Here is a 25,424-nt window from a genome sequence, read left to right on the forward strand (position 1 = left end):
GGAAATCAAGTCATATTTCTGTTAAGATGCATGCAGGCATGTGCAATTCTATCAGCTGAGGATCTTGGTACCCAGGTTATTATTACTTTAAACTAATCTCCATTTTACTGAGCTGTGGGAAGTTTTGCTTTGAATCTAGGTGTGGCATTTTGCATAAACTGGGATGGCCAAGGACTTGTAATGGTGATCCTTTAAGTGGGGCATTGCATTAATCCAGGTAGAAGAATATTCAAATGCATAGATCAGATAATTTACTACAATAAGGTGTCTTTTGCTATGTTACTCAAGGTGAAGTATAAAGATATGACATCAGCTGATGCTTGAGGTGTAGGTGTCAGCTTTCGCTCAAGAATCACCCTAAGCAATGCATAGATGATGGTCAGAGACGGCAGATAAACTCTATATCAGTGGTCCTCAAACTAAGGCCCGCGGGCCGAATGTGGCCCCCTGGGGGGCTTTTTTACCGCCCCCCCCCCCCCCCCCGGACACAAAATGTATTACTTAAAGATGTGGTTAGCTAAATATTTAAATATTGGTGGTCTGCATATAGAAGAGCAGCGTTGGCACCACCCATCTACATGGAAGCCAGAAAGCAGTAATTCGCTGGTTTCCAATCAAATTCCACATCAGGGGACACTGCTGTCCAATTGGACTGCAGGTTGTCACCTGGGTATGCTTCACTGTCTGGCCCACAAAGACTTCTACATCATCTTATGTATATTCCGGCCCCCCAACAGTCTGAGGTATGTTGACCCGGCCCTCGATCCAAAATGTTTGGGGACCCCTGCTCTATATCGTAAAGGCTAGGTTGAAGTGAGCTGATTTCTGTAACTTATCCATTATATGTGGAGCCTCTAACCTCCCTTGAATCCCAAGAATTAAAAAAAGCTCTAAAATATTTGCCTAATAAAGAAGCTTGCTTCTGTACAAGCTTGGCACCAGCAACTTTGGCACCATAAAGAGGTCAGGTGCTGGTAGTTCAGCTGTATTCAGTGCCCTATTTAAATGGACATAAGTGCCAACCTCCAAAACAGATCAATTGCCAAAATACCTTGGTGCAGTATCTAAGGCGTGGTTCACAATTGAGCTGGAATGGACCACAGAGGAAAAACAGACATGTTGACAGATGCTTTGTTAAACACGGGCACCATTTAGACCTGTACCAACCAGTGGCGTAGCTAAGGAGTAGTGGAGTAGGAGTAAAAGTGATTATTGCCAGCCCAGCACAGACCAATAGACAAGCTAATACTGTGATTGAGGGAGGGCCCCGGTTCAGTTGCAACCTCTTTATCCCCTATTGCTAGACCACTGGATATATCCATTCTTGTCTGACACATCTGATGCAACTGATACAATGGAGACAGTGTAAACAAGGAGTTTGTACCTTGAATACTGACTGTGCATCAGCTGTCACCATGAATAGCGTAGACCAAGCCTTAAGGTGCCCGTTAACAGTACAATTCCGCAGCTGATCAATCGTTTCTGATCGTCACAGTAATCAATTGGAGGTGATTGGTTGTGCCCATTAATGGCCAACTTCCTGCTAACCGTTTCGATCAGATTAATGGAATCAATCAATTTTTCGGATCCCATCAATCTGATCAGACTGGTTAGAGGGAATTCGGCCATTAATTGGGGACATCTGATCGATTAGCATGGCGGTCAGAAACTATCGATCGGCCGTGCGATTGTATTGTTAATGACCACCTTTACTGTTTTGAATAACATTTAGAGGTGCTGGTTTATAGCATGCTTACAGCATAGATTCCAAACCCAAATTAGAGAATGAAAACAACACACAATATTTCATTTAAAAAGATTTCTTTATTCTTTAATCTTTATCTTAAGCAAAATTACTTTTAATAACTTTTTCAGTATTATTTTTACAAAAAAGTTTTTTTCTTTTCCATTGGAGGCGGTAAAAGGGAATACAATGAGAGACGGAAGATGAGGGGGTGGTCAGTAAACGAAGGCATTCACACATCAAACACACCCCTCACAACCAGAGACACGGAGAGAGAAGACTGTAAAGCTTCCTGCAGCTTTATGGTTACAGAGGGAAGGCAGCAGGACACCGAGAGAGGGGACCATCTGAGAGAAAGTGGGTGGCACAACTTAAGCTATCTAATTTCACAAGTTTTTTTTTATTTTTTATATTTTTTGTTTTTAATAAGCAACTATACTATCAATACATTTTCGTTTTTAAAACTACACAGAGCACATCCTTTCAGACCTGCAATACTTTCGGGGTACCTTTAAACAATCCTGAGTCAGTGGGCCCTGCAGCTGCTGGCAGCCTTGTTGCCTGCTACTTCTAGACACTAGAGGTTGTTGTCAGCAGACAAGAGATGGGCTTCTTATACAGAATAACAGACAGTCCATTTACCAACAGTGACCTCTAGTGGTTGGGGGCACAGGAGCAGGCACTTATTAAAAGGTCTCCCAGCCGCTACAGTCCCTATTTCCTGGAGGTTCAGAATTTTGGCAAAATTGGTACCTGGTCCGATAAATGACTTTAAAGCATGTGCACTGCCTATAATAAAAACAATCTGCTGACAGCACAGTTAACCTTTAACATCTTTAGAAAGTTTAAATATGTAACAAATATCTTTGGCAACAAATAAAAATACAGTTACAGATATATTGATTCTTGTCCCCCCCTTCTCTCTGACATCAACTCTCTCCGTAACATTCAACGTTTTAGCAAGCCTTCCTAGCAACAAAGTGTAATGCCTTTTCCACTTGTCAGAGATCTGCAGAGTACGGCACATCAGTAAAAATAAAATAAAAATAAAAAAAGCTACGCTCTTCATTTTTTGGCAAAATAAAGGTAGGAAATCTTTCCATTTCAAGGATGGTGTTTCTGAAAACTCTTCCATCACGTTTCCCCTCAGAGAGGGGAAAGTCACACACTTCATTAATACATTTAACAAAAAAATTTTTTAAAAAATCCTGTACAGTCGCAGGCCAATTGCATTACAATGGATTTAATTCCAAGTATAAGTTACAGCAACAAGTTACTTGGGCCATGGTGTGAGAGACAGGAACAAGGCATGGGGGAGGGGATGGGGGAGGGGCTTGAGACAGGGGCAGATGACAGGGTTTCTTTCTTACAATGGGGAAAATCGTAATGATTTGCCTAGCCCCAGGCCACCAGTAGTCCTTATATTTTCCACTCTCTTTATCTTAGCAGTGTTGAACAGTCACTAAGTGACCCGGCTGTGCTTATCCTGGGGATTTAACAGTACTTCTTGTAATCAGTTCATGGTAGTATCTACCAGCCACCAATTTCCTAGTTGGCTATTGGAATGATTGATTTCATTTATTGTGTTTGTTTAACTGCTCTGTTCTCTTAAGTGGACTTGTGTGGTCACTTGGTGGCCCAGACAATGCCAACTAATCCCTAATGATAGATGTGTGCATGTCTGTATACTTTACATATATATATATATTTATAGTGCATGTATGCCCATACTTGTGAGTGTACTGTATACAAGTATGCACCGTTCCATAGAGTTCTCATTGTGCATTCATAGACTATGTTCTGTTAATATCGGCACATACACACATTATAGACCTATTCATACAGCACCAATCGACGTGTGTATGTATGTTTGCTATTTATTAGCGTCAGACTAAAGGCTCATAGTGTAAAATATAGCTGCCTGACTCATTGTATACAGATGGACGTTGAAGGGGCTGGAGGGTGGATGGATGGGAAAGGAATTAGAGACAAAATCAGGGGATGGAATAAACAGAGGGGATACTTGAATCCTTTTACATTCACACCATGCAGTAGCACCATAGTTGATGAGGTTACTCGTAGCTCTCTGACTGCTTATTTTCTTCGCCCGCACTTCCCTTGGCCGCAGAGGCCACCACCTACAAAGTAACAGAGATCACTTAGTTAAATCTGAATTAAAGTCATGAAGCAGAAAGAAATAATGCTGTACATTTAGGCAGAGTTAAAGTGGACCTGAAATCTTGCACAGGACCGAAGGAAAACATAGAGAAATGCTCCCTGTATGTATTTAGAGAGTTTAGCCTAATTCCCTCTCATCTAATCTACCAGCGTAATTTGTTCTCTTAGCTGCATCAGCTGGCTGCCTCGGTAGAGCAGCTAATTTGTAAACACAGGATGTCAACCCTATGTCAACTTCCATGAAAGCAAGAAGTAGACACACTGCGGACGTATTGCAGGATTTGTACCTCCTGTAACAAAGAAATGTTTTTCTAACCTCTTGAGGATCACAGGTCTTACCCCCCCCCCCCCCCTCCCCCCAGTGACTGGGCTATTTTTTACAAATTAGGGCTCTGCAGCTTTAAGGGCGCGCTGCAGGACCAAGATTCCTCCCCCCTCCCCTTTTCTGCCCACCAACAGAGCTTTCGGTTGGTGGGCTCTGATCCCTCCCCCAATGTTTGTTTATTTATTTATGTATTTGTTAAATAAATATATCTATTTTTGTATTATTTTTTTCTCTGCCAGTGCTAGGTCATTGGAAAACCTCTACTTCATACGTTACAGAAGTAAACTTCACACTACAGACTACACTGCATAATATACTAGTGAAATAATGTAAACTAGTTTTTATAAGAAACCTGTTTAACAGAATAGTGCAGTGACACCAATCTCACGGAACATAAATAACTGTGGAGAGTTTATCTTTTAGAAGAGGTTTCACTGTAAATTCTCAGGATCATAGCAGGATTATCCACCAGGAAACCTAGGCAGGTGCCTGGGGCCTAGTGTGTGTCAAGGGGCCCACCTGCTACCTTCTCTGGCCTCTCTCCACCTCAGTTTACCAAAAAAACCCACAGGGAGGCCCCAAATCTACTACCTTGCCTAGGGCCCATTACTACTTAATCCATCTCTGCTCAGGATCCAATTAATTCCACAATTATTGTAGGGCCTTTTGATCTATTAAACACCATAGTAAATGCATCAAAACTTGTGCTATTTTAGGGTAGTAGAATAAATTGCATAATTGTAGTTAACTGGCTGAGGGGTCAATTCATAAAAGGCTGTGCGAAAGAAAAATCTGGTTGGGAAAATACCGCATTCGGTATTTTAGACTTTTGTGTGCTAATTCATAAAAATTTTCAGAGGTGCAGTAAATTACCGAAGCCCATTGACAAAAACCTTTGCGGTAACAGCTTGTTACAAGCTGTTCCGTGCAGTAAAGGCATCACGACATCCCTTTAGATGAACATGTTTTGTTATACAGCTTGCTCTGAATCTGCTCTGAATCTGTCTATTAGTCTTTCTTAACATCAGCTTAGATTAACTTCCAAAAAAACTTTACACATGCCCTGCTTGGGTGATTTTCCCCACTAGCTTCTAACAGGTACCCAAGAGGTTAAACAGACACACAGCCTGAGGTATTCAGGGGATGCCTGTTTTGTTCCGATCATGCTCTGCTGCTGTCTGGGGGGTTTATAAACTTGTCCCGCTGGAGAAGGCTGTGGGTCCTATCAGATTACATCAGTCAGACTTGCAGGAGAACAGGGTCTGTTGTTAAATTGGAACTCCAATGAAAATAACATAATAAAAAAGTGCTTCATTTTTACAATAATTATATATAAATGATTTAGTCGGTGTTTGCCCATTGTAAAATCTTTTAAATCGCTGATTTATATTCTGACATTTATCACATGGTGACATTTTTACTGCTGGCAAGTGATGTAGCTGCTGTTTGCTGTTTTGGCAGTTGGAAACAGCTGTAAATAGCTATTTCCCACAATGCAACAGGGTTCACAGACAGGAAACTGCCAAGAATATGTACTCAGAATTTCTTTGTGGGAGGGGTTTCACCACAATATCAGCCATACAGCGCCCCCTGATGATCTGTTTGTGAAAAAGAATAGATTTCTCATGTAAAAGGGGGTATCAGCTACTGATTGGGATAAAGTTCAATTCTTGGTTGGAGTTTCTCTTTAAGTATCGACAATATCCTCATGTTTCCAAAGAGGGAAAAACACATGTACCACAAAAAAAAACTATTTTTTGTTACCACTTAAATAGGGGCAAGGACCATAGTAATAAGTTAGGGAAGGAGGGAGTCCTGTCAAACACTTCAGCACAAGTTAGCATGGATTTTCTTTTCCTTGTTACATTTATTCTACTAGTTTCTCACTTTTTCATCTGCTCTGCGTTTTAGTAGAGCTTTTTTTCCACACTTATATTTGGTACTTTTTTGCCCCACTTTTCAAGTCTAGTTCTCTAGTGGAAAAATACCTGATCTTTCTTTTATAAATGCGGCATTAAAAAAACAATGTAGAAGATTTGGAATGTAGAGCAGAAAATAGTGATCCATGCACAGATCGCCACTCTCAGCAATGACCTTCTCAAAGGTTAAAACCAAGAAATATTGTTTTTGTCTAAAGTAACTTCGAAGATAGCTAAAGACTAAAAATAAGCACAAATGAAAAGGAGAAGAATATACTGTAAATTTGGTTTGCCGAGTATTGCAAATCCCACGCATGCACTTCTGACCCTGCTGTGGTTTGAAAGAAGACATAAATAGCTTCTGTTTTATGTTCTGGGGAAGTTATTACATGTGTGAACTTGAAGACCCAAGTTACATGATGAAGATGAATAATTATGCATTTGCAACACAGCTAATTGTCTCTTCTTAAAGTGGACCTGAGACGGGGGATGTAAAAAAAAATATACATACCTGGGGCTTCCTCCAAGCAGACTGCTCCCTCAACGTTTTCCTGCGCCACCTGGATCCTCTGCTATTCGACCTGTAAAGTCCTTCAGTCGGGGGCAGTCGAAGCCTGCACAGTCCGGCTGCATGCTCCACCCATTGCGCTCCTGTCACTGGGAGCGTCTTGCACATGCGCAGTAGTACTGCATAGGCACAGAATGCTACCAGCAGGTCTGCACATGCACAGTATGCCCCAGACTGAAGGACTTTACGAGCCGAATAGTGGAGGATCCAGGCAGGAGGATGGGGAGGGATGGATCAGCCTGGAGGCAACCCCAGGTAAGTATTTTTTTTTATTATATCCCCCATTTCAGGTTTCCTTTAACAAATCGAATAATCCACTATTTAGAACAAATCAGAAGTTAGCTTTGTAAGAGATCCTTGGGATATATTTGTCAAGTATAACTATCTGAAAAATATTTCCTTTATGCTCATAGCTGATCAAAAACCCAAATGTTATGTACTTACCTCTATAGTAGGATTTGGCTGGTTTTTGGGCTGGAAAATGAAACAGAAATTTGTAATTAATAATTTGTATTATTTTACTGTTTCCCAAAATAATCTAATAAAATCAAATTATTCACCTCCTAATGGGTATCCTGATTGTCCTGCTGCAGCTCCAGCCCCACCTGTAAAACATATATTTATTTCAATATAGACAAACATAGACACTTATATAGACAAACTACATCTTTAACATATGAAAGGTTGCCCTCTAGTGTTTAGAACATAGAATACAAGTCTGACTTGATTATATTTGGCAATGATCTGTTAGAAACTGAAATCATCTTAAAGCGTTATATAAATTGAAGGAATAGTCGTTAAAGGCATTTTTCTTATTGCTTAAAATGATTTGCTGTAAAAGGATTTAAAATTGGGAATTAAAGATCATGGAAGTCCTTTTGTTTTTATTATTTAGATTGTAAGCTCATTAGTTTAGTACTCTTCCCGTTTAGTGTTCCTTGCCTCTGATCTACTTGCTCAGTTTGTTCTACCAAAAAAATGTGTGCTGATATTGCTTGGTGTGCTTATTACACATTGTCTTGTCTATTAAATACCACACACAGCACTATGAAAGATAATATGAATTATTTTATATGAAGTATCTCATGTTTGACCAGCTGAATGAAAATTGTATGATTGTATCATTGTTAATGCTTTAAAAATGTTTTTACCTTTATATATATATTGTTGTCAATTGCTTAATAATGTGAATCATCATTCATCACCTTTCCTTATCAGTACTGAGTAGATCAGTAGATTACTGAATGATCCCAGAATTCACAATGGACAGACCTACTGTAAAATGTACCTTGGTTAGCCATCCCACTATTGAGCCATTTGCTTAGTGAACTCTTGCCAGTCACCAGTGAACCTGTTACCTGCATGCCCGCTATCAGTTGTGCAGTGCTCGCTGAAGGTTGCAGGAGAGTGAGGTCACATGGGAATGGAGTGCAGCTGGTACTACTTGAAAGTCATTCAGCTTTACTAGACAGGAGGTTAAGCCCATCTGAATACTGTAGCATTGTGTTGCAGTTGTCAAAATACCAGGTTGTGTACACAGGCCCTTAGTAACTGGTAAGGGTGTATTTGAACACACATTACTATTTCATACGTTTAACTTTAAAAGTAAAAATAAAAAGCTTTGTAGTTTAAAGTGGATCCGAGATAAACTTTTACTCATTTGTGTTCCTTACATATAGTTTATAGGGCATTCCTCAAGCCAAATACTTTTTTTGTTTTGTTTTAATACTCTAATTCCCTACAAACTAAACAAGCCTCGCCCACAGCTCTTTTAGTGCCTTGGCACTGTAGCAAGGGCTTATGGGAGCTCAGTCTGGGCAGGAGGAGGTTACTAGCCATTGATTTCAGAGGCAGAGGGGAGGAGGAAGGGGGAGATGGGACTGATTTTACACACAGGCAAGCTGATAGCATCTCCAGCCCTCAGCCTGTGACAATGTGACACACAGAACATGCCGCTTTCATTGTATCACAGGAATAAATAATCATAAACTTTTGAACTGTTTGCAGCTAGATATGCTGTGTAAACGATCTAAACTTTAGATAAGATATATAGACAAGTTACTTGTTATAGTTAGTTTTTCATCTCGGATCCGCTTTAAAGCACACCTAAAGCGAAAAAAAACCCCCAAACTATGATCTAATGATAATGATTAATAATCATATGTGTAGTACGAATAATGAATAGAACATTACATTAGTAGCAAAGAAAAGCCTCATATTTTTATTTTCATTTAAATAGCTTTAAAAAAAAAATGTTTTTAATAACATTGCATCATATTGTCAGAGTTGCAGTTTTAAAGCCACACTCTGTCTTTTAAGCTATAAAACAAAGCAGAAATAATGACTCTTTGAAATTGCAGTAAAACCTTATCTCAAGCTGTATCTGGACTGGTGCACACTGCAAGAGCTTTTTAAACGCTAGAGATTTTAAAAGCTCTTTCTAATGCAATGCTATGGGGGATTTTTACAAAATCACTTGGCACAGGTGAAAACACACACATTGGATAACATTAACAGGAGCTTTTAAAATCACAAAGCGCTCAGAAAAGCTCTTCTGGTGTGCACCAGCTCTCTCACTGTTTCTTCGCTGTTTAAGTGCTCCAGAAAACAGGACTCTACTCAAACCCAGTGGGTCGAATAGCTCAGAAAAGCTCTTTTGCATAGATAACAACTGAAGTTTTTTTTAACTCTTCCTGTACTGGAAAACAATATGAGCCTCTTTTCTTTGCTACTAATGTTCTATTTCTTACCGTAGCTTTACTACACATACAATTCATTATCTCATACGTTTATTTTCGCTTCAGGTTCACTTAAAGTAAAAGATTCCATCTCCATCTGGAGATGTTGCTGGACATATTGCAAGATATCAGCACAGGACAAAAGACTGCTAAAGCCAATTTTAGCATCTTTCTTCACCCGTATTCATTATTGTGCAGGTCCTGCTTCCTGTGCTGTATTTATTTACTTCCTGTATTTATGTGGCTCTGACATTACACAGCGTTTCTATGCACATGGTAATGCTGTACAGTGACTACGCCTCAGCCAAAGCATCCCCTGTAGGCAGAGGACACATGATACAAATACTGTGAGAAGGCTGAATGATATCTGGTCTGTGAATCAGTAAAACTCACTGCTGTGCCATATCATGGGATGGATAACATTAGATAGTCCCACTCTTACTGGAAGTACTTTACCAAGCATGTGAAACATTTGTTTGTGTCATCGGATAAATAAATGGTACATAGATAGTTTAGTTTCTGAAATGCTAATTAATTCCTCACTGAATGTAAAATCGATCTCACCTCCAAGTCCTGCTCCTCCTAATCCTCCGGCACCTAAACTAGCACCACCTCCGTAACCTGATAATACAATAAACATTGTTAAATATAGAAGTTGAAATCCAAGCATCAGATTTAAGCAGTGCTGCCTAAGGTCTAAAACAGCAAATGGAAATGTATCTATTATGTCAATCCATAATGTGTGTTTATGACTGAAAGTTTATAACTAATACCTAGTCTGGATACAAATAGTCCATACAGATCTCAAAGACATTAGACTTGGAACCAGTTTCCTCTCTGAACCAGTAAAGGGTTCTACCTACATTTAAAGGCTCTATAAGACTTATAGCCTTCCCTCTCTTTAGAGGGATACTATCAATTAACATGTGTTTTTTAACCTGAATTTGAGAGAGTTTCTGAAGTGCTAGTAAATAATCTGTAACAAATTCCTTACACTCTGAACTGTGGGCAGTCTGCTCATTTTGTGACCAGAGAGTGAACAATGAGGGGAGGGCGGATTTCCCTCACTGTTATCTCTGCGTGTAACTGTGTGTGAGAGAGCTCTCAGAATCTGCCTGTGTTTCTGAGCTGAGAGAAAATGTAATTTGTTTTAAACATTAATTGTCAGTGACTCAACAGCTTTTCATACCTTTTTTGCTTTCAGGGAAAAATACTCTGCTTCAATGCACAACCAGTGTTGTTTTTTTTGCAAATGATTTGTCCCAATAGAATTAAATCCTATACACAATGAATTAAAGCTTTTGCCTCTGATATTTAAAGGAATACTATCGATGTATGCATTTATTTTTAAATGCTGTATGTTGTAGCACAGATTAGGGCAAGTACTAGGAGCAATTTGATTCCTCACACAGCTGTCAGTTTTGGCGTCAGTTTTGGATACAAAATGTATCTAATACTGAGCTCCCAGAGGGCTAGACCATGTCTCTGCAAAGGGGAGATGCTATCAACTCCTCAGTTTATAGTTTAATTATCACCTTGCTGAAAGAATCTTGTTGATATGGTGGTAAGGGGTTAAAGATTCTAGCAATGAGTGTTTATTATCTTTGCTTCTCTTTACTGATAAAGATACTAATAATGCTAATTGTAGACAGTGGTCTGCCCCTCTCAGCAGCTTGTAAAGTGGATGCAGCCTGCAGTGAATCGCCTCAAGCAGGCAGTCAGTCTGAGTGTAAACACAGACTATTGTTATAGCTAGTTATATTCCAGCAATATTCCAGCTCATTTAGTTACCTGTTACCACCTCAGATCAGCCTATTTCTCCTCATGACTCCTGCATGCTGTGAGTGACACAGTAAAATATATTTGTGAGCTGTGTGACAGAGTAACCAAGCAGCTCAGGGTGACCCAAACTACTATGAGCTGTGTGAGAAATGAATTTTTAAGCAGGGATAGTGAGAGAGAGACCTGGGTGAATAAATAAAGTGCCCTTAGCACTAGTGGTAATGTGTACACTAATATAGAGTATTAAAAAAAAAAGTTGTTTCAATCGACAGTACTCCTTTAACATGAAAATTAGGAAAATGTTTACACAGCTACTTAGATATTATTTGTACATTGTCATTTTAGAACACTTGGGTATTGATAGTATTCCTTTAAGTGAGTATCTGTTTTTTATTTTTATTTTCACTTCAGACTCCCTTTAAAACTGAGCTTAAAATTATTATTATTATTATTATTTAGTATTTATATAGCGCCGACATATTACAAACAAACACAGAACATTTATATCGCGCTTTTCTCCTGGCGGACTCAAAGCGCCAGAGCTGCAGCCACTAGGACGCACTCTATAGGCAGTAGCAGTGTTAGGGAGTCTTGCCCAAGGTCTCCTACTGAATAGGTGCTGGCTTACTGAACAGGCAGAGCCGAGATTCGAACCCCGGTTTCCTGTGTCAGAGGCAGAGCCCTTAACCATTACACTATCCAGCCACTTCCATATTACACAGCGCTGTACAGAGTATAGCGTCTTATCGCTAACTGTCCCTCAGAGGAGCTCACAATCTAGTCCCTACAATAGTCATAGTCATATGTCTATATCGTGTAGTGTAGTATGTATTGTAGTCTAGTCAATTTTAGTCAATTTTAGGGGGAAGCCAATTAACTTATCTGTATGTTTTTGGGATGTGGGAGGAAACCGGAGTGCCCGGAGGAAACCCATGCAGACATCGAGAGAACATACAAACTCCTTGCAGATGTTGACCTGGCTGGGATTTGAACCGGGGACCCAGCGCTGCAAGGCAAGAGCGCTAACCACTACGCCACCATGTTGCCCATGGTTATTATGTACCTGCCCTCTTAACCTCCCTGGCGGTTTATTTATTTTGCCAGGGAGGCTGAAATGGTTTTTTTTTTAAATTAAAAAAAAAATATTTCATGCAGCCAACTGAAAGTTGGCTGCATGAAAGCCCACTAGAGGGCGCTCCGGAAGCGTACTTTCGATCGCCTCCGGCAATCGAAAGTCACAAGATAGGCCGCAATGAGCGGCCTATCTTGTTTCGCTTTCCTCGTCGCCATGGCGACGAGCGGAGTGACGTCATGGACGTCAGTCGACGTCCTGACGTCAGAGCCGCCCGATCCAGCCCCTAGCGCCGGCCGGAACTGTTTGTTCCGGCTGCGCTGGGCTCGGGCGCCTGGGGGGACCCTCTTTCGCCGCTGCACGCGGCGGATCGCCGCGGAGCGGCGGCGATCGGCCAGCACACGCGGCTGGCAAAGTGCCGGCTGCGTGTGCTGCTTTTTTCAGAATGCAAATCGGCCCAGCAGGGCCTGAGCGGCGACCTCCGGCGGCATACCCCGAGCTCAGCTCGGGATTACCGCCAAGGAGGTTAAGTGAGTTGGGTCCTGAGTCCTGTCCATGTATTATGCAGGAGGTGGTGCTCTTTGGGAGCAGCAGTGTTGTCTTCTGCAAGTCAACAAGAAGATCTTTCAGCCAGAGGGCCTTTCACTAATGTCAGAGAGGAGACTCTCTGCAATGTCATTCCTCATTAAATTTAAAGAGATCTCAGCTCAAACTCGCTACGTACCTCGTGTGCTTCTCATATGTTCGTTATCAAATATCAACGTGATTGCGCAACTACCATTTTTTGCTGTGTATGATTCAGTGAGTGCAGTGGCACTGGGTGATTATGCTGGTGCTCACTCCCCCCTCCCAGTCTCTGACTAAAGAGACTGCAGCTCAAACTGGCTCTGCTAATCAGTGACTGCTACTGCTACAGTGGTTGCTGATAACCTTGAAGTGCCCAATTGGGGAGTCAGAACAGAGATACAAGGTGGCCCCTGCATGTGGTACCACAGCTAAAGCCTGCGGGCCGCATGGAATTAATGACTGTAAAGAGCTTTGGGGGCCACCAGAAAAGCTTTGGCGGGCCACATTTGGCCCCTGGGCCAGGCTTTGGGCATGCCTGGTGTAACTGATTTGGACAACTGGCTGTGCAATATAATAAGGTATTTTTTATATATTTAAAGAGAGTTAACTGTAGAAATTAGCCCAATACCTCTAATCTGATTACTCAGTCAGTAAGCACCAGAATTATATGATATTGCTTTAAGAAATAACTATGCGCTTCATGTCATTCCATACCTGGCTTAGGTGGCTTGCCTCCTGCTCCAGGATATGCACCTGAAAATAAAACAAGACGTCATTCCTGGCCATGTCCACACTAAAAATTCTTAATCTCAATCAAGAACATAAATCTGTCACTAAAGTTTGTCACATTTCATTATTCTTGTTATGATTTTCATATTTGTAGCTGTTTGGATGGCATGTATACATAGCCATTTCTGTTTGTTCTTTGCTTCAAGGAACTTTGGTTCTTACCTCCTGCTCCTATTCCACCAGGTCCATATCCAGCTCCAGCACCAGGTCCATATCCAGCTCCAGCACCAGGTGTGTATCCACCAGCTCCAGCACCAGGTCCATATCCAGCTCCAGCACCTGGTCCATATCCAGCACCAGCACCAGGTCCATATCCAGCTCCACCTGCACCACCAGCTACTTGACCGGCACCATATCCTTGTTAAAAAAAAATGCAAAAGTTGATTACAGCATTCTTTTGGAATTGTAAATGGAATGTTTCATGCTTCTATTAACAGCTTTCTTACATAACCTTACCTGGCTTAGGTGGCTTTCCTCCTGGGTACTGACCTGGCAGGAGAAGAACAGGACAGTAATTAACCTTCTGCATTCTGCACACATACCTTCTAAATAGCACTTAGCATTTCAAGATGATACAGGCCAAATACATCTTGTTGTCATTCTTCATTAACACTTTCTGTCTCCTGTCTCGCAATCCCTTAGTTTCGATTTGTTAAATGTTGTTGGGTTCACCATGCTGCAAAGAGTGCTCTGTGCTCTCCTTCCGAGAGCACAGGGCACAGAGGAGCAAGGGAGAGGCAGGGAATGGGCAGAGGAGATGCAGAGCTCAGCAATTTAGAGCAGAAGGGGGTGTTTTGCATTGCAGTAGTGCCTCTCGTGCAAGGAATGCTCCTTCCCTATGTTAGCTGCCTGTTGGGCCATGCTGAAATAGAACTATACATGAAGATGTCATGTAATTTTGTAAGGAAAGCATTTCTTAAAACTAAAGTATGGTAAGTTCATTTAGCATACAAAAATCTAGCCACACCTTCTCTCCCCTGTGTGGTCATGCTATTTGAGAGGAAGAGGTCAAGTGCTGCATCAGTTCATGTTATCGATCAGAACTTACTGCTGTTGCTTTACTTAGGATTGTATGAATCCATCATTTTGTTCATGCAGTTCATTGTTTTATGCAACATATTGTTTTATCATCATAGGCCAAGTCTTACATCCAGTGTGTACCCCGCTAAGGTCTATTCAACACCCAGACCTCTTGTTTTTTTTTACAATGCATTGCCTTGGTTGTTGCATATAACATGTATTGTCAACATTTTCAACAAAAATGATTGTTAAAGAAAAAAAAATCTAGCCACATATTGTTCTTATTACTTGTTTTAACATTGTTCTTAATTATTTTTAAAAAATAAAAAAGCTCATGTGACCTCTTCATGCTGCTTCATCTTGGTCTTGGACCTCCATGTTATGTAACTACACTATAGAGGTCCAGTGCAAACTCCCCCCACCCATGTAAACAAAGATTGCTCTAGAGGTCCAGGGGGTACTCTCGGATCCTGTAAAAGGAAGTGAGGTGCTGGTTTGTGGTGCAAGGCCCTTTTTCTGGAGCTGAACATTGCAGTCTAGAAAAAGCACGTGATTGTTTTCAGGTTAAATAAAAAAATTATTTTACATATTTTTATGTTGAAATCAAAACTAGGCAAATAATGGTGTTTGGGACTGTAACATTAAATTTACTGAGTTGAACTTGATTTATCTTAGAGTTTGGATTGGCTTTAACATTGGCAAGAAAAATTAAGCTCATAGCAATCGTAGCTTGGCTTAAATGCTTAAAACATTTGGAATCTACCAAAAGAGGTACGCAGTGAAGTAAGCCTATGTTGAAATCAAACATCTAATCTTGTGCAGCTGATTTAAATGTAGTACTCAATTAAATGTACTGAACACAGTTTTATTCCATTGAACTTGTTCTCCAGTAAATTACGTCTGTTTTGTGTATTCATCCAGTGAGACAGAAAAGGGGTTTCCACTACACATTGCTCCCAATGTTTATAGATGTTATAATCTTCCATGAAGATCTTACCTGCACCTCCGATTCCACCTGGTCCAAATCCAGCTCCTGGACCAAAACCAGCACCAGCACCAGGTCCGTATCCACCAGCTCCAGCACCAGGTCCGTATCCACCAGCTCCAGCACCAGGTCCATATCCACCAGCTCCAGCACCGGGTCCGTATCCACCAGCTCCAGCACCGGGTCCGTATCCAGCACCAGGACCAGCTCCACCTCCAGCTACTTGACCAGCACCATATCCTTGTTAGGAAACAAATATTTGCTATTATTGTTGTTATATTCTTGTGGTGTTTTGCAAGTGTGCTTTATTGGTCTTTTACATATGCTCATAAGTAATACCTTCAACATTTGTATTGATGAAGGGTTTTCACTATTAATCCTTACCAGGTTTGGGTGGTTTTCCTCCTGCTCCTGCCCCAGGATAGCCTGGAAGAAACAGTACAAGAAATTACATTTTGAAAAAAAAAATATCGGGGCATGCTGCAGTTAAGATGTGCACTTTATATATAATAAAGGATGAATTGCAGAGGGTCGGTAAGTGATTACAGTACTATGAATTTACTTCTGTCTCTGGGTCACATGGCCTACAGCTGAAGCAGGGTTCTTTGGAATGTTGCACACTTTCATAATAAAATATTTTTTTATTTGACCTTTTACAACTTAGCTTTTATATTGCTTTTATCTGTTTAAAGGAAAACATGATTATCACATATCTCTAATAATAATGTCTCCATTGTGAGGCAGAAATTGAGATTATAAGGCTACATTTAAATCCATTCCCCAAATCACAAAGCTTCTAGACCAGTTTCGATAATTTTCCTACACTGTTTTATACAAGTTTAATTACTCATAACTTCAAGTGTACCTGTAGTGAGAAAAAGTGTAGGGGGGGGGGGGGGAGGACTTACTTTGGGACGGTAAGCCTCTGGATCCTAAAGAGGCTTCTCCCATCCTCCTCAGTAGAGGGGAACCCACCAAAAATCCACCGCTAGAGCCGCTAGTGCGCCTGTGCAGACAAGCCTCTAAAAATATGATTGCTGTTGTTTATTTATTTATTGTATTTATAAAGCGCCTACATATTACACAGCGCTGTTGTGGTCTTAGGGTCCCAGCACTGGATCTGTGCTGCACAGGAGGAAGGATCGAGAGGCTTCCCCCTCCTGAGGTAAGTACCCCCTAGGAGCACTTTTTTTCAATACAGGTTTACTTTAACATTGCATAAAATAACATAACTATCCATATGTCTGCCCATGCTTAATTGACAATCTCTTAACCAATCCATGCCTGTGCTTTATTTCTGATAAATACATATTTTAAAAGTTTGAAATAGATAGTGTGCTTTTAGGAAAGGTGCTTTTGTTATGTAAGACTGAGTGTTGTTGCTGGCCTATTTCCCATATTTTCAACACAGTTAGAAAAAGGCAGAGTTTGGATTAGAGATGTAGGCCTGAGCATGGACACAGATCATATAATAATAATCTGAACATTTGTATAGCACTTTTCTCCTGTCGGACTCAAAGCGCTCAAGAGCTGCAGCCACTGGGACGCGCTCAAGAGGCCACCCTGCAGTGTTAGGGAGTCTTCCCTTGAACTCCTTACTGAATAGGTACTTGACCTAGCCAGGATTCGAACCCTGGTCTCCCATGTCAAAGACAGAGCCCTTAACCAGTACACTATCCAGCCACTACAGATCAGCTTTACTAATAGCCTTTACAAGGTCTGGCATGTAGTGTAGGATACACTGTAGACAGCTGTGTGGAATCCATGATAAAAAAAACATATGGGGGTTGACATATTTATTTCCTTTTACACAATGCACATTGCCTGGCTGTCCTGCTGATCCACTAACTCGAAAACATTTAGCCTAGACCCTGAACATGCATGCAGATCAGCAGTTTCTGACACAAGTCTGACACGATAAGTTACATGCTTGTTTCAGGTGTGTGATTCAGACAGAAATATCAATGGGACTGCCAGGAAACTGGTGTTATTTAATAGGATATAAATATGGCAGTCTCCATATGTCTCTTACCTCGGGATCCTTTTAACTAATATAAACCAGTGAAGTACGGTAGGTAGAAATAATATTATGTATGTGGTCTAGAAAATAAGACTGATAAGTGGAAGGATTGATTTCATTGGGGCAAATACTGTCCTGGCAGCATTCATAATCTACATTTCTGGATCACAAATGGAATATTGTAAAAATATCTTTAAACAAAATAAACCAGAAACACGCAATGTTATTGTGAGAAAACGCGGAAAAGCCGCCGCGTGTGCTCAGAACAAGGCGGCTGATTCCGCATCTAACGCGGCGGTTTGCACGCGTAGGCCTACATCTGCCAGTATGGCTAAACGCGGAGAAACCGCCGCATGCCCTGATAGTGGTGCGGCTGGTTCTGCGTCCAGCGCGGCGGGTGGTACACAACACATGTCTGGTGTGGCTGGGACTGATAGTCCACACAGGTTCAGAAGGACGCGCGCGTGCGCTGAGAGGCAGAACTTTTATGACAGCCAGAAGGGAGTCAGCTGACCAAGCCGGTCAGCTGACGATTCAACCAGTTCCCATTGGTCCAGCACTTAGGGGAGGCGCTGGAGAGCGCTGTGCTATATATACCGGGTGCTGGTCATTCACTGGTTGTCTGCCGTTGCGATCACTACGTGGAAGCACTCAGACCTTTTTGTCAGAATCTGTGTTACCATTCTGTTATACTTCAGACTAGTTCCAGGGTGTTGATGATCACGGAGCTCACACCCAAGATTAGGGACTTGTGTTACCATTCTGTTATACTTCAGACTAGTTCCAGGGTGTTGATGATCACGGACCTCACACCCAAGATTAGGGACTTGTGTTACCATTCTGTTATACTTCAGACTAGTTTCAGGGTGTTGATGATCACGGACCTCACACCCAAGACTAGGGACTTGTGTTACCATTCTGTTATACTTCAGACTAGTTCTAGGGTGTTGATGATCACGGACCTCACACCCAAGACTAGGCATTGTTTATTATCTGTTATGACTTACTGCTTTCCTGACCACTCTTCTGTTCACTGATTCGGTACTTCGCTATATCTGATACTCTGTTGCCAAACCCTGCGTGCCTTAGGATTACCGAATCAGCCTCCTGTCTTTGTACTTTGTATGTCCGTGTGTTGCCGACCTGGCTTGCCCGACCTTGAGAACTATCTCCCCAGTTAAGCGATAGTTCACTGATCAGTCAGCGACATCCTCCTATTGGTGTCGCACACGCTCTGGTCCTTCCTTCTCCCAGCCTGACTCCTCCCTGCGGGAGATTCTCAGGCTGCTGAAAGGTACTCGTTCTCTAGTGCAGTATTTCTTACTGCCTTTGTACCTGTCCTCCAGATATTGTCCTCAAAGTATTACTGTTGCACCAAACACTCATATTACTCAGGTGCCCAGAGGTTAGTAATATATCTGATTATCGGTGATACTGCAGATCATCAATAATCAGGTATATATCTACATTTTTGGTGATACTGCAGATCACCAATAATCAGACCCTCTCTGTGTTACACTGATCGTTACAGTTATTAAGTAATTTACTAAAGAGACAAACTTTAGGAATGACAAGACACAGAACATTTATAGTGCTCTTTGCTCCTGTTCGATTCAAAGTACCAAAGCTGCAGCCACTAGGACGCGCTCTATAGGCAGCAGCAGCATTGGAGAGTCTTGTCTAAGGTCTCCTCATTGCATAGGTGTTGGCTTACTGAAGATATAAACCCCGGATTTCCTGTGTCAGAGCAGAGGCAGAGCCCTTAACTAGTACACTGCTGGCCACAGGAAGCTGAACAGTTGAGCTTCCCATTTGCTGGCTACAGAGCACCTTCCAACTGCAATTTACTGTAGCAGAAGAAAAGGAAATATATAATTCCTATTGGGGATGACTACTCTGCTGCAAATGAACCCTTGCTGGGTGTGCCTGAATATCTTAACAGTGTAGCACCTGTGAACAGGAAAGGGTGTAATCTGGAAGAAACTGAACTGTTATTAGAGATATAAGGGGTAATCACGTTCTATTTTAAAAATATTCAAAACATATCTGATATTTTTTTAAAAGGGCAAAAAGGAAATTGACATTTATTGCAGAAGTGTAATTTTGAGTTAAGATTCAAATTCCCCAGGACATTCAGGAGTCAGGATATTAAGATTGTGTTTCACTAGAAAGAAATGTGTGAAGACTCTACTGACACTGGCACCTGCAATGCAGGGCTGCTGAAGGTCATGTGATGTGATATGCCTGGCTTAGGCTGTGACGCCAGAATGGAAGCATCACAGATTCCTGTTATACAGCGGACAGCAGAAGATAGGCAGAGTGCAATGTTTTAGGTCTATTTTAACTGATGTAATTGCCATCCTATATACTAAAAGGGAGAATGTACAGTAATTATGCACCTGCAAGTGCACAACCCAACCACACTGCCGCCAAAAGCCTGTGCTTGTGCACACCAAAGCCTACGCATGCGCCCACCGCACCCACCACAGACCACACTGTTTAAATCACACTATGCCAATGTGAACGTCACTGTGCAAGTTGGAGACTACAGGTATTGCAAAGCTTACATGCCACTGCCACTCATAACGCCAGAAAGACAGTGCCAGCAGCTACTCCACTCCACAGTACCAGCAGTCAGTGTTCTTTACTCCATAGTGAAAGCAGATTGGCACTACTTTTGAGAATTAGAGATATACTGGTAAAACTCTTGCAATGAACTCTTACAAGTACCGGTAAATGCACTGAACATATTCATTTAGCAGTGAACACTGAATTAATGATTCAGTGTATGTTTAATGTACCATCGATTGGGAATCAGTACGCCTCCCCAACCCAAATTCTGAGTGTAACATCCACGTTCACATGGTATTAGATACAACAGCTTCATTCCTGAGCAATTCCATTTAATCATTTTCCTAAATCTTTATTTCACAGCTGTAATTCGCAACCCCCATGGGGTTCGGAACTGGCCAAGGTGCTAAGGTTTCTCAAATTTACATGTAGTTAACCAATTAACTTAACACAATATTTATTTATCTGCTGTTAATTTAGTATTCCTGGCTTTCCGTCAGTGGCCCTTGGAGAGTGGAGTAGGATGGACGGTACACAGACACATGCTTAATGTCTTGACTCCATCCAGTAAACAGCCATCACGTGGTGACATTACAGCTGTGTATCGGGTGACTCATAGTCATCGATGTGCCTCATTTCAAAATTAAAAAAGGTTTTCTTTATTAGGTAGTTTGCCAGCTTAGGGTGTTACTATGGATTTTTTAGGCATGTAGCTCTAGGGAACACAAGATCTCCAAACAGCCAAGTGCATTCTACAGGCTTTATGGAGATGTCAGCTAAGCTCGGGTCAGGAGTGAGATCATGGTCTAGCCCTAGTTTTCCAAGACTTTTTTTCTGTATCATTTTCTGCTTGTTTGTGTTGGATGCTGACATGCTTTTAGCCGTTGTCAAAGCTGCCAGACATCCATAAGCGAGGGCTTTTGGACACATTCTCTTAGCTGCATATCATGTAATTAACGTTTTAGCCTTAAGAACTTTATCCTACTGTGAAATAAAGTCTCAGAGCACAAACTATAAGCTGAACAAAGACAAATTAGAACACTTATTAAAATCTTGATTATTTGAGTGGCTTTGTGGCATAGTGGATAGCACTCCCGACTTGCAGAGCTTTAGGTTGCAGGGTTAGATCTTGACTGGGACACCATTTGCATAGCATTTGGATGTTCTTACCATGTTTGTGTGGGTTTCATCTAATACATTAACTGGTCCCCCCCCAAATTGGTTTTAGACTATGAGAGAGACATCTGACTATGACTACGGCAGGGATTAGACTGTGGCCGCTTTTGAGAGAAAGTTAGTGACATGACTATGAACTCTTAAAAGTACCATGAAAGATGTCAGCACTGCGGTTTATAAAAGCATAGTAGAAGAGAAAAGCATGACAAAGTTTCTCAAAAAAGCACAGCTATGTGGAAGGCAATGCAAAGTGAAAGTATACATATGGGAACAATACATTTGATGGATAACCTTTATAAAGATATAGTATTTAGGCCATACCTCCAGCTCCTGCTCCTAGTCCAGCACCAGCTCCAAGCCCAGCACCACCAAGCCCAGCACCTCCAAGACCAGCACCAGTTCCAAGACCACCTGGTCCACCACCAATGCCTAGACCACCAAGTGTACCAGCTCCAGCACCATAACCTGGAGAAATATTTAGCAATAGTTATAGTTCGTTTTCATAAAACAAGAAAGTACACTGGCCGTCTCTGCTTATACTGAAAGTTCATAATTTTAGCATAGGAGGCAAGTTCCGGTTCAATGTAAAATATCTAACATGTTTTACTCACAGTATTTTCATTAGGAAGTAAAGTTGACTTAAAGTGAACCTGAGGTGAGAGGGATATGGAGGCTGCCATGTTTATTTCCTTTTAAACAATGCCAGCTGCCTGGCAATGCTCCTGATCCTGTGTCTCTAATACTTTAAGCCATAGACCCTGAACAACCATGCAGCAGATCAGGTGCTCTGACTCGGCTGACTCAAGTTTTACTGTATTAGCCATATGCTTGTTCCAGGGTTTTGACTCAGACACTACTAATGCCACAAGATCATCAGGGCTGCCAGGCAACTGACATTGTTTACAAGGAAATAAATATGTCAGCCTCAACACCTCAGACAATACCAACAAGCAATAACCAATAAAAAATCAGACTTCATCTCACACAAAATATCTACAGCCAACAACAGAGCTGCTCAACTCTTCCACACAGTGGAATCACTCTGCAATCCTTCCTGCCTAAAAGCCCCAACCACATTCTCCAGGGAAAGGTGTGCCTTCTTCACAAACAAGGTGTCTGCCATCCGTGCCAGCATTACACCAAACAACATCAATTGACCACTGGACTTTGCATATGCCTACTACCATACTACCATGGCAAGTCTTTGACACTCTGAGTGAAGATTTTGGAATTCTCATTTAAAGTCTCCGCCCCACTACCTGCGACCTGGATCCTGGCCCAACTGGATCCTTAATGCAGTGCCCAGAGCTGATCAGGCCAGCACTTCACAAAATACCTCGAGAAAGCAGTTGCCAACCAGGTAGAAGCCAGGCTTACAGATAACATTTTTGATACTTTTCAGTCAGGATTCAGGAAAAGGCACTGCACTGAAACGTCATTAGTCAGAGTAATGAATGATCTACTTACTGCAAGGGACAAGGGTGATTGCTCAATTCTGATTCTTCTTGACTTGTCTGCAGCATTTGATACTGTGGATCATGAAATACTAATCCAGCGACTGAAGAATTACTGTGGCCTAAGGGGTAGTGTTCTTAGCTGGTTTCAGACCTTCCTATCTGGCAGGACACAGCAAGTATGTCTGGGCGCACACTACTCTAATCCAGTGCCACTTGCCTATGGAGTTCCACAGGGTTCTGTCCTATCACCATTACTCTTTGCAGTCTACTTGCTCCCACTGAGCAAAATAATCCAGAACTACGGCCTAGGATACAATTGTTATGCAGATGAGACACAACTGTATCTGTCCTTCAAGCCTGGCACCCAAGAAACATCAGCATCCATAAATGCGTGTCTAGTGGATTTACAAAATTGGATGAACACCAGCTGGTTGAGGCTGAACTCTGACAAAACAGAGGTGTTGGTGGTAGGTGGTCCACACATGATGGATAAAGGTCAAAACACTCACCATCTCAAACTAGACCTACCTGCCCTGGTTCATGCATTTGTATCCTCCCGCCTAGACTACTGCAATGCCCTGTTCATCGGATCTACAGATAAGGTTCTGCGCCCTTTACAACTAGTACAGAATGCTGCAGCCAGACTCTTAGCCAATGCCCCATGCAGCTCACACATCACCCCAGTACTGCAAACTCTTCACTGGTTGTCAGTAAAATGGAGAATCCATTTTAAGATCTGCCTGTTGACATTCAAGGCTCTAAACCGCATGGGACCCAAATACATAGCATATCTATTGGAACTTTATGCCCCTCCACTTAACCTCCGCTCTGCCAACAAGATGAATCTGGTTATTCCCAGGATACACTTAACATTTGGTGCTCGGGCATTTTCCTATGCAGCCCCTACTCTATGGAACTCACTTCCACAATCAGTACGAGAGGCTCCTTCTCTGGACAGCTTTAAAAAAAGGCTAAAAACTCACCTCTTTTCCCTAGCCTTTGAGACTGCATAATGCAGGGTCACAGCGCTTTGAGTCCCCAGGGAGAAAAGCGCTATAAAAATATTATTGTTATTTTCCCCTCACCTCGGGTTCCCTATGAATATATCACCCTAGACATTATTACAGCACTATATAGTAGCCAATATGTTAATGTTAGAAAGAATGTTACACAGTCTTATTGGCCGATATATATTTATTTCCACCAACCCATTGAAGAAACCAATATGGTACGAATAATATTATTTTGTATTTATATAGCATTTTTACCTGGTTTGGGGGGTTTGCCTCCAGCACCTACACCACCAGGACCACCACCATAGCCAGCTCCAGGTCCACCACCATAGCCAGCTCCAGGTCCACCACCAAGTCCAGCTCCAGGACCATATCCACCACCAAGTCCAGCTCCAGGATATGCACCACCAGGTCCTACCCCACCTCCTCCTAATAATCCAGTTCCAGCTCCATAACCTAAAAATATTGGTAGACAGATTACATTCACACAGGAAACATGAATACATAAACTTGCAAATAAAGCCACAGTTATTTGTACAGTAGTTCTCTGTTAAACTGAATCACAAGTAAAGAAGTCACAGTATACTAACCAGGTTTAGGTGGCTTCCCTCCTGCTCCAACTCCTGAAAGACCAAAAAAAAAAGTTCAGTACTTTATGGAACAGTAACAAGAGTATGTTACATGACAGATATGCTTTGTCTACATCCATAACAGTCAGCATTACATAAACTCTCTGACATCATACTGAAGCACACACTTCCTACCTACCTGCACCTGGGATACCGCCTGGGCCAACACCGCCAACTACACAGAAAAAAGAAAAGATTACTTATCAAATATAATGAAAATGAATGCAAAAGGCAAAGAAAATGAAATACTGACATCTATAAAATCATACGGGTTCAGGCAATACATTAAAGAAATATTTAATCATTTAGCATTAAATAAAGCAGATGAATATGCAGCACAATCAACAAATGTGAAATATTTGCATTCCTACTCTTGTACTCATACCGACTTCTTAGTAAAGAATTAACGTTGCATACTGTCTCCTGACTGCTCGTTTATGTAGTGCAGGATCATTTTCTGCAATGTTTTAAAATGAGCCGGCAATTGTTCATGGTAGACAAACTGGTAGTGAGGTGAATATGTAATCTATTCCTTTTGAAGAAATCATCAGTAGGATTCAGACATCTATAACAAGCATGCAGCCAGTCAATGGGTTCAGATCACTTGATTTGCTTACTTGTTCCAGGTCAGCGCATTAGGGGATCTCTATAGCCTTTTTTTAAAGAGAATCTGTATTGTTAAAATCTCACAAAAGTAAACATACCAGTGCGTTAGGGGACATCTCCTATTACCCTCTGTCACAATTTCGCCGCTCCTCGCCGCATTAAAAGTGGTTAAAAACAGTTTTAAAAAGTTTGTTTATAAACAAACAAAATGGCCACCAAAACAGGAAGTAGGTTGATGTACAGTATGTCCACGCATAGAAAATCC

At 41.5% G+C, this 25,424-nt stretch overlaps 1 protein-coding gene across 2 annotated transcripts in view; it reads right to left on the bottom strand.

Moving 5' to 3' along the window:
* Nucleotides 1–1,804: 1,804 nt before the first annotated feature.
* Nucleotides 1,805–25,424, bottom strand: part of ELN (elastin) — a 144,040-nt gene continuing 120,420 nt past the window's right edge. For both annotated transcript variants that reach the window (XM_068270037.1, XM_068270036.1), the window contains 13 exons: nt 24,693–24,728; nt 24,515–24,547; nt 24,180–24,380; nt 21,776–21,919; nt 16,072–16,113; nt 15,700–15,927; nt 14,139–14,171; nt 13,845–14,039; nt 13,608–13,646; nt 10,037–10,093; nt 7,295–7,339; nt 7,179–7,208; nt 1,805–3,882 (listed from right to left, as the gene is read on the bottom strand). In XM_068270037.1, coding sequence (XP_068126138.1) covers nt 3,839–3,882; nt 7,179–7,208; nt 7,295–7,339; nt 10,037–10,093; nt 13,608–13,646; nt 13,845–14,039; nt 14,139–14,171; nt 15,700–15,927; nt 16,072–16,113; nt 21,776–21,919; nt 24,180–24,380; nt 24,515–24,547; nt 24,693–24,728 — 1,127 coding nt within the window. In that variant the 3' untranslated portion in view covers nt 1,805–3,838. The remainder of the gene's footprint in view (nt 3,883–7,178; nt 7,209–7,294; nt 7,340–10,036; nt 10,094–13,607; nt 13,647–13,844; nt 14,040–14,138; nt 14,172–15,699; nt 15,928–16,071; nt 16,114–21,775; nt 21,920–24,179; nt 24,381–24,514; nt 24,548–24,692; nt 24,729–25,424) is intronic.

Source organism: Hyperolius riggenbachi, chromosome 2 (assembly GCF_040937935.1).
Source record: "Hyperolius riggenbachi isolate aHypRig1 chromosome 2, aHypRig1.pri, whole genome shotgun sequence".
NCBI lineage: Eukaryota > Metazoa > Chordata > Amphibia > Anura > Hyperoliidae > Hyperolius > Hyperolius riggenbachi.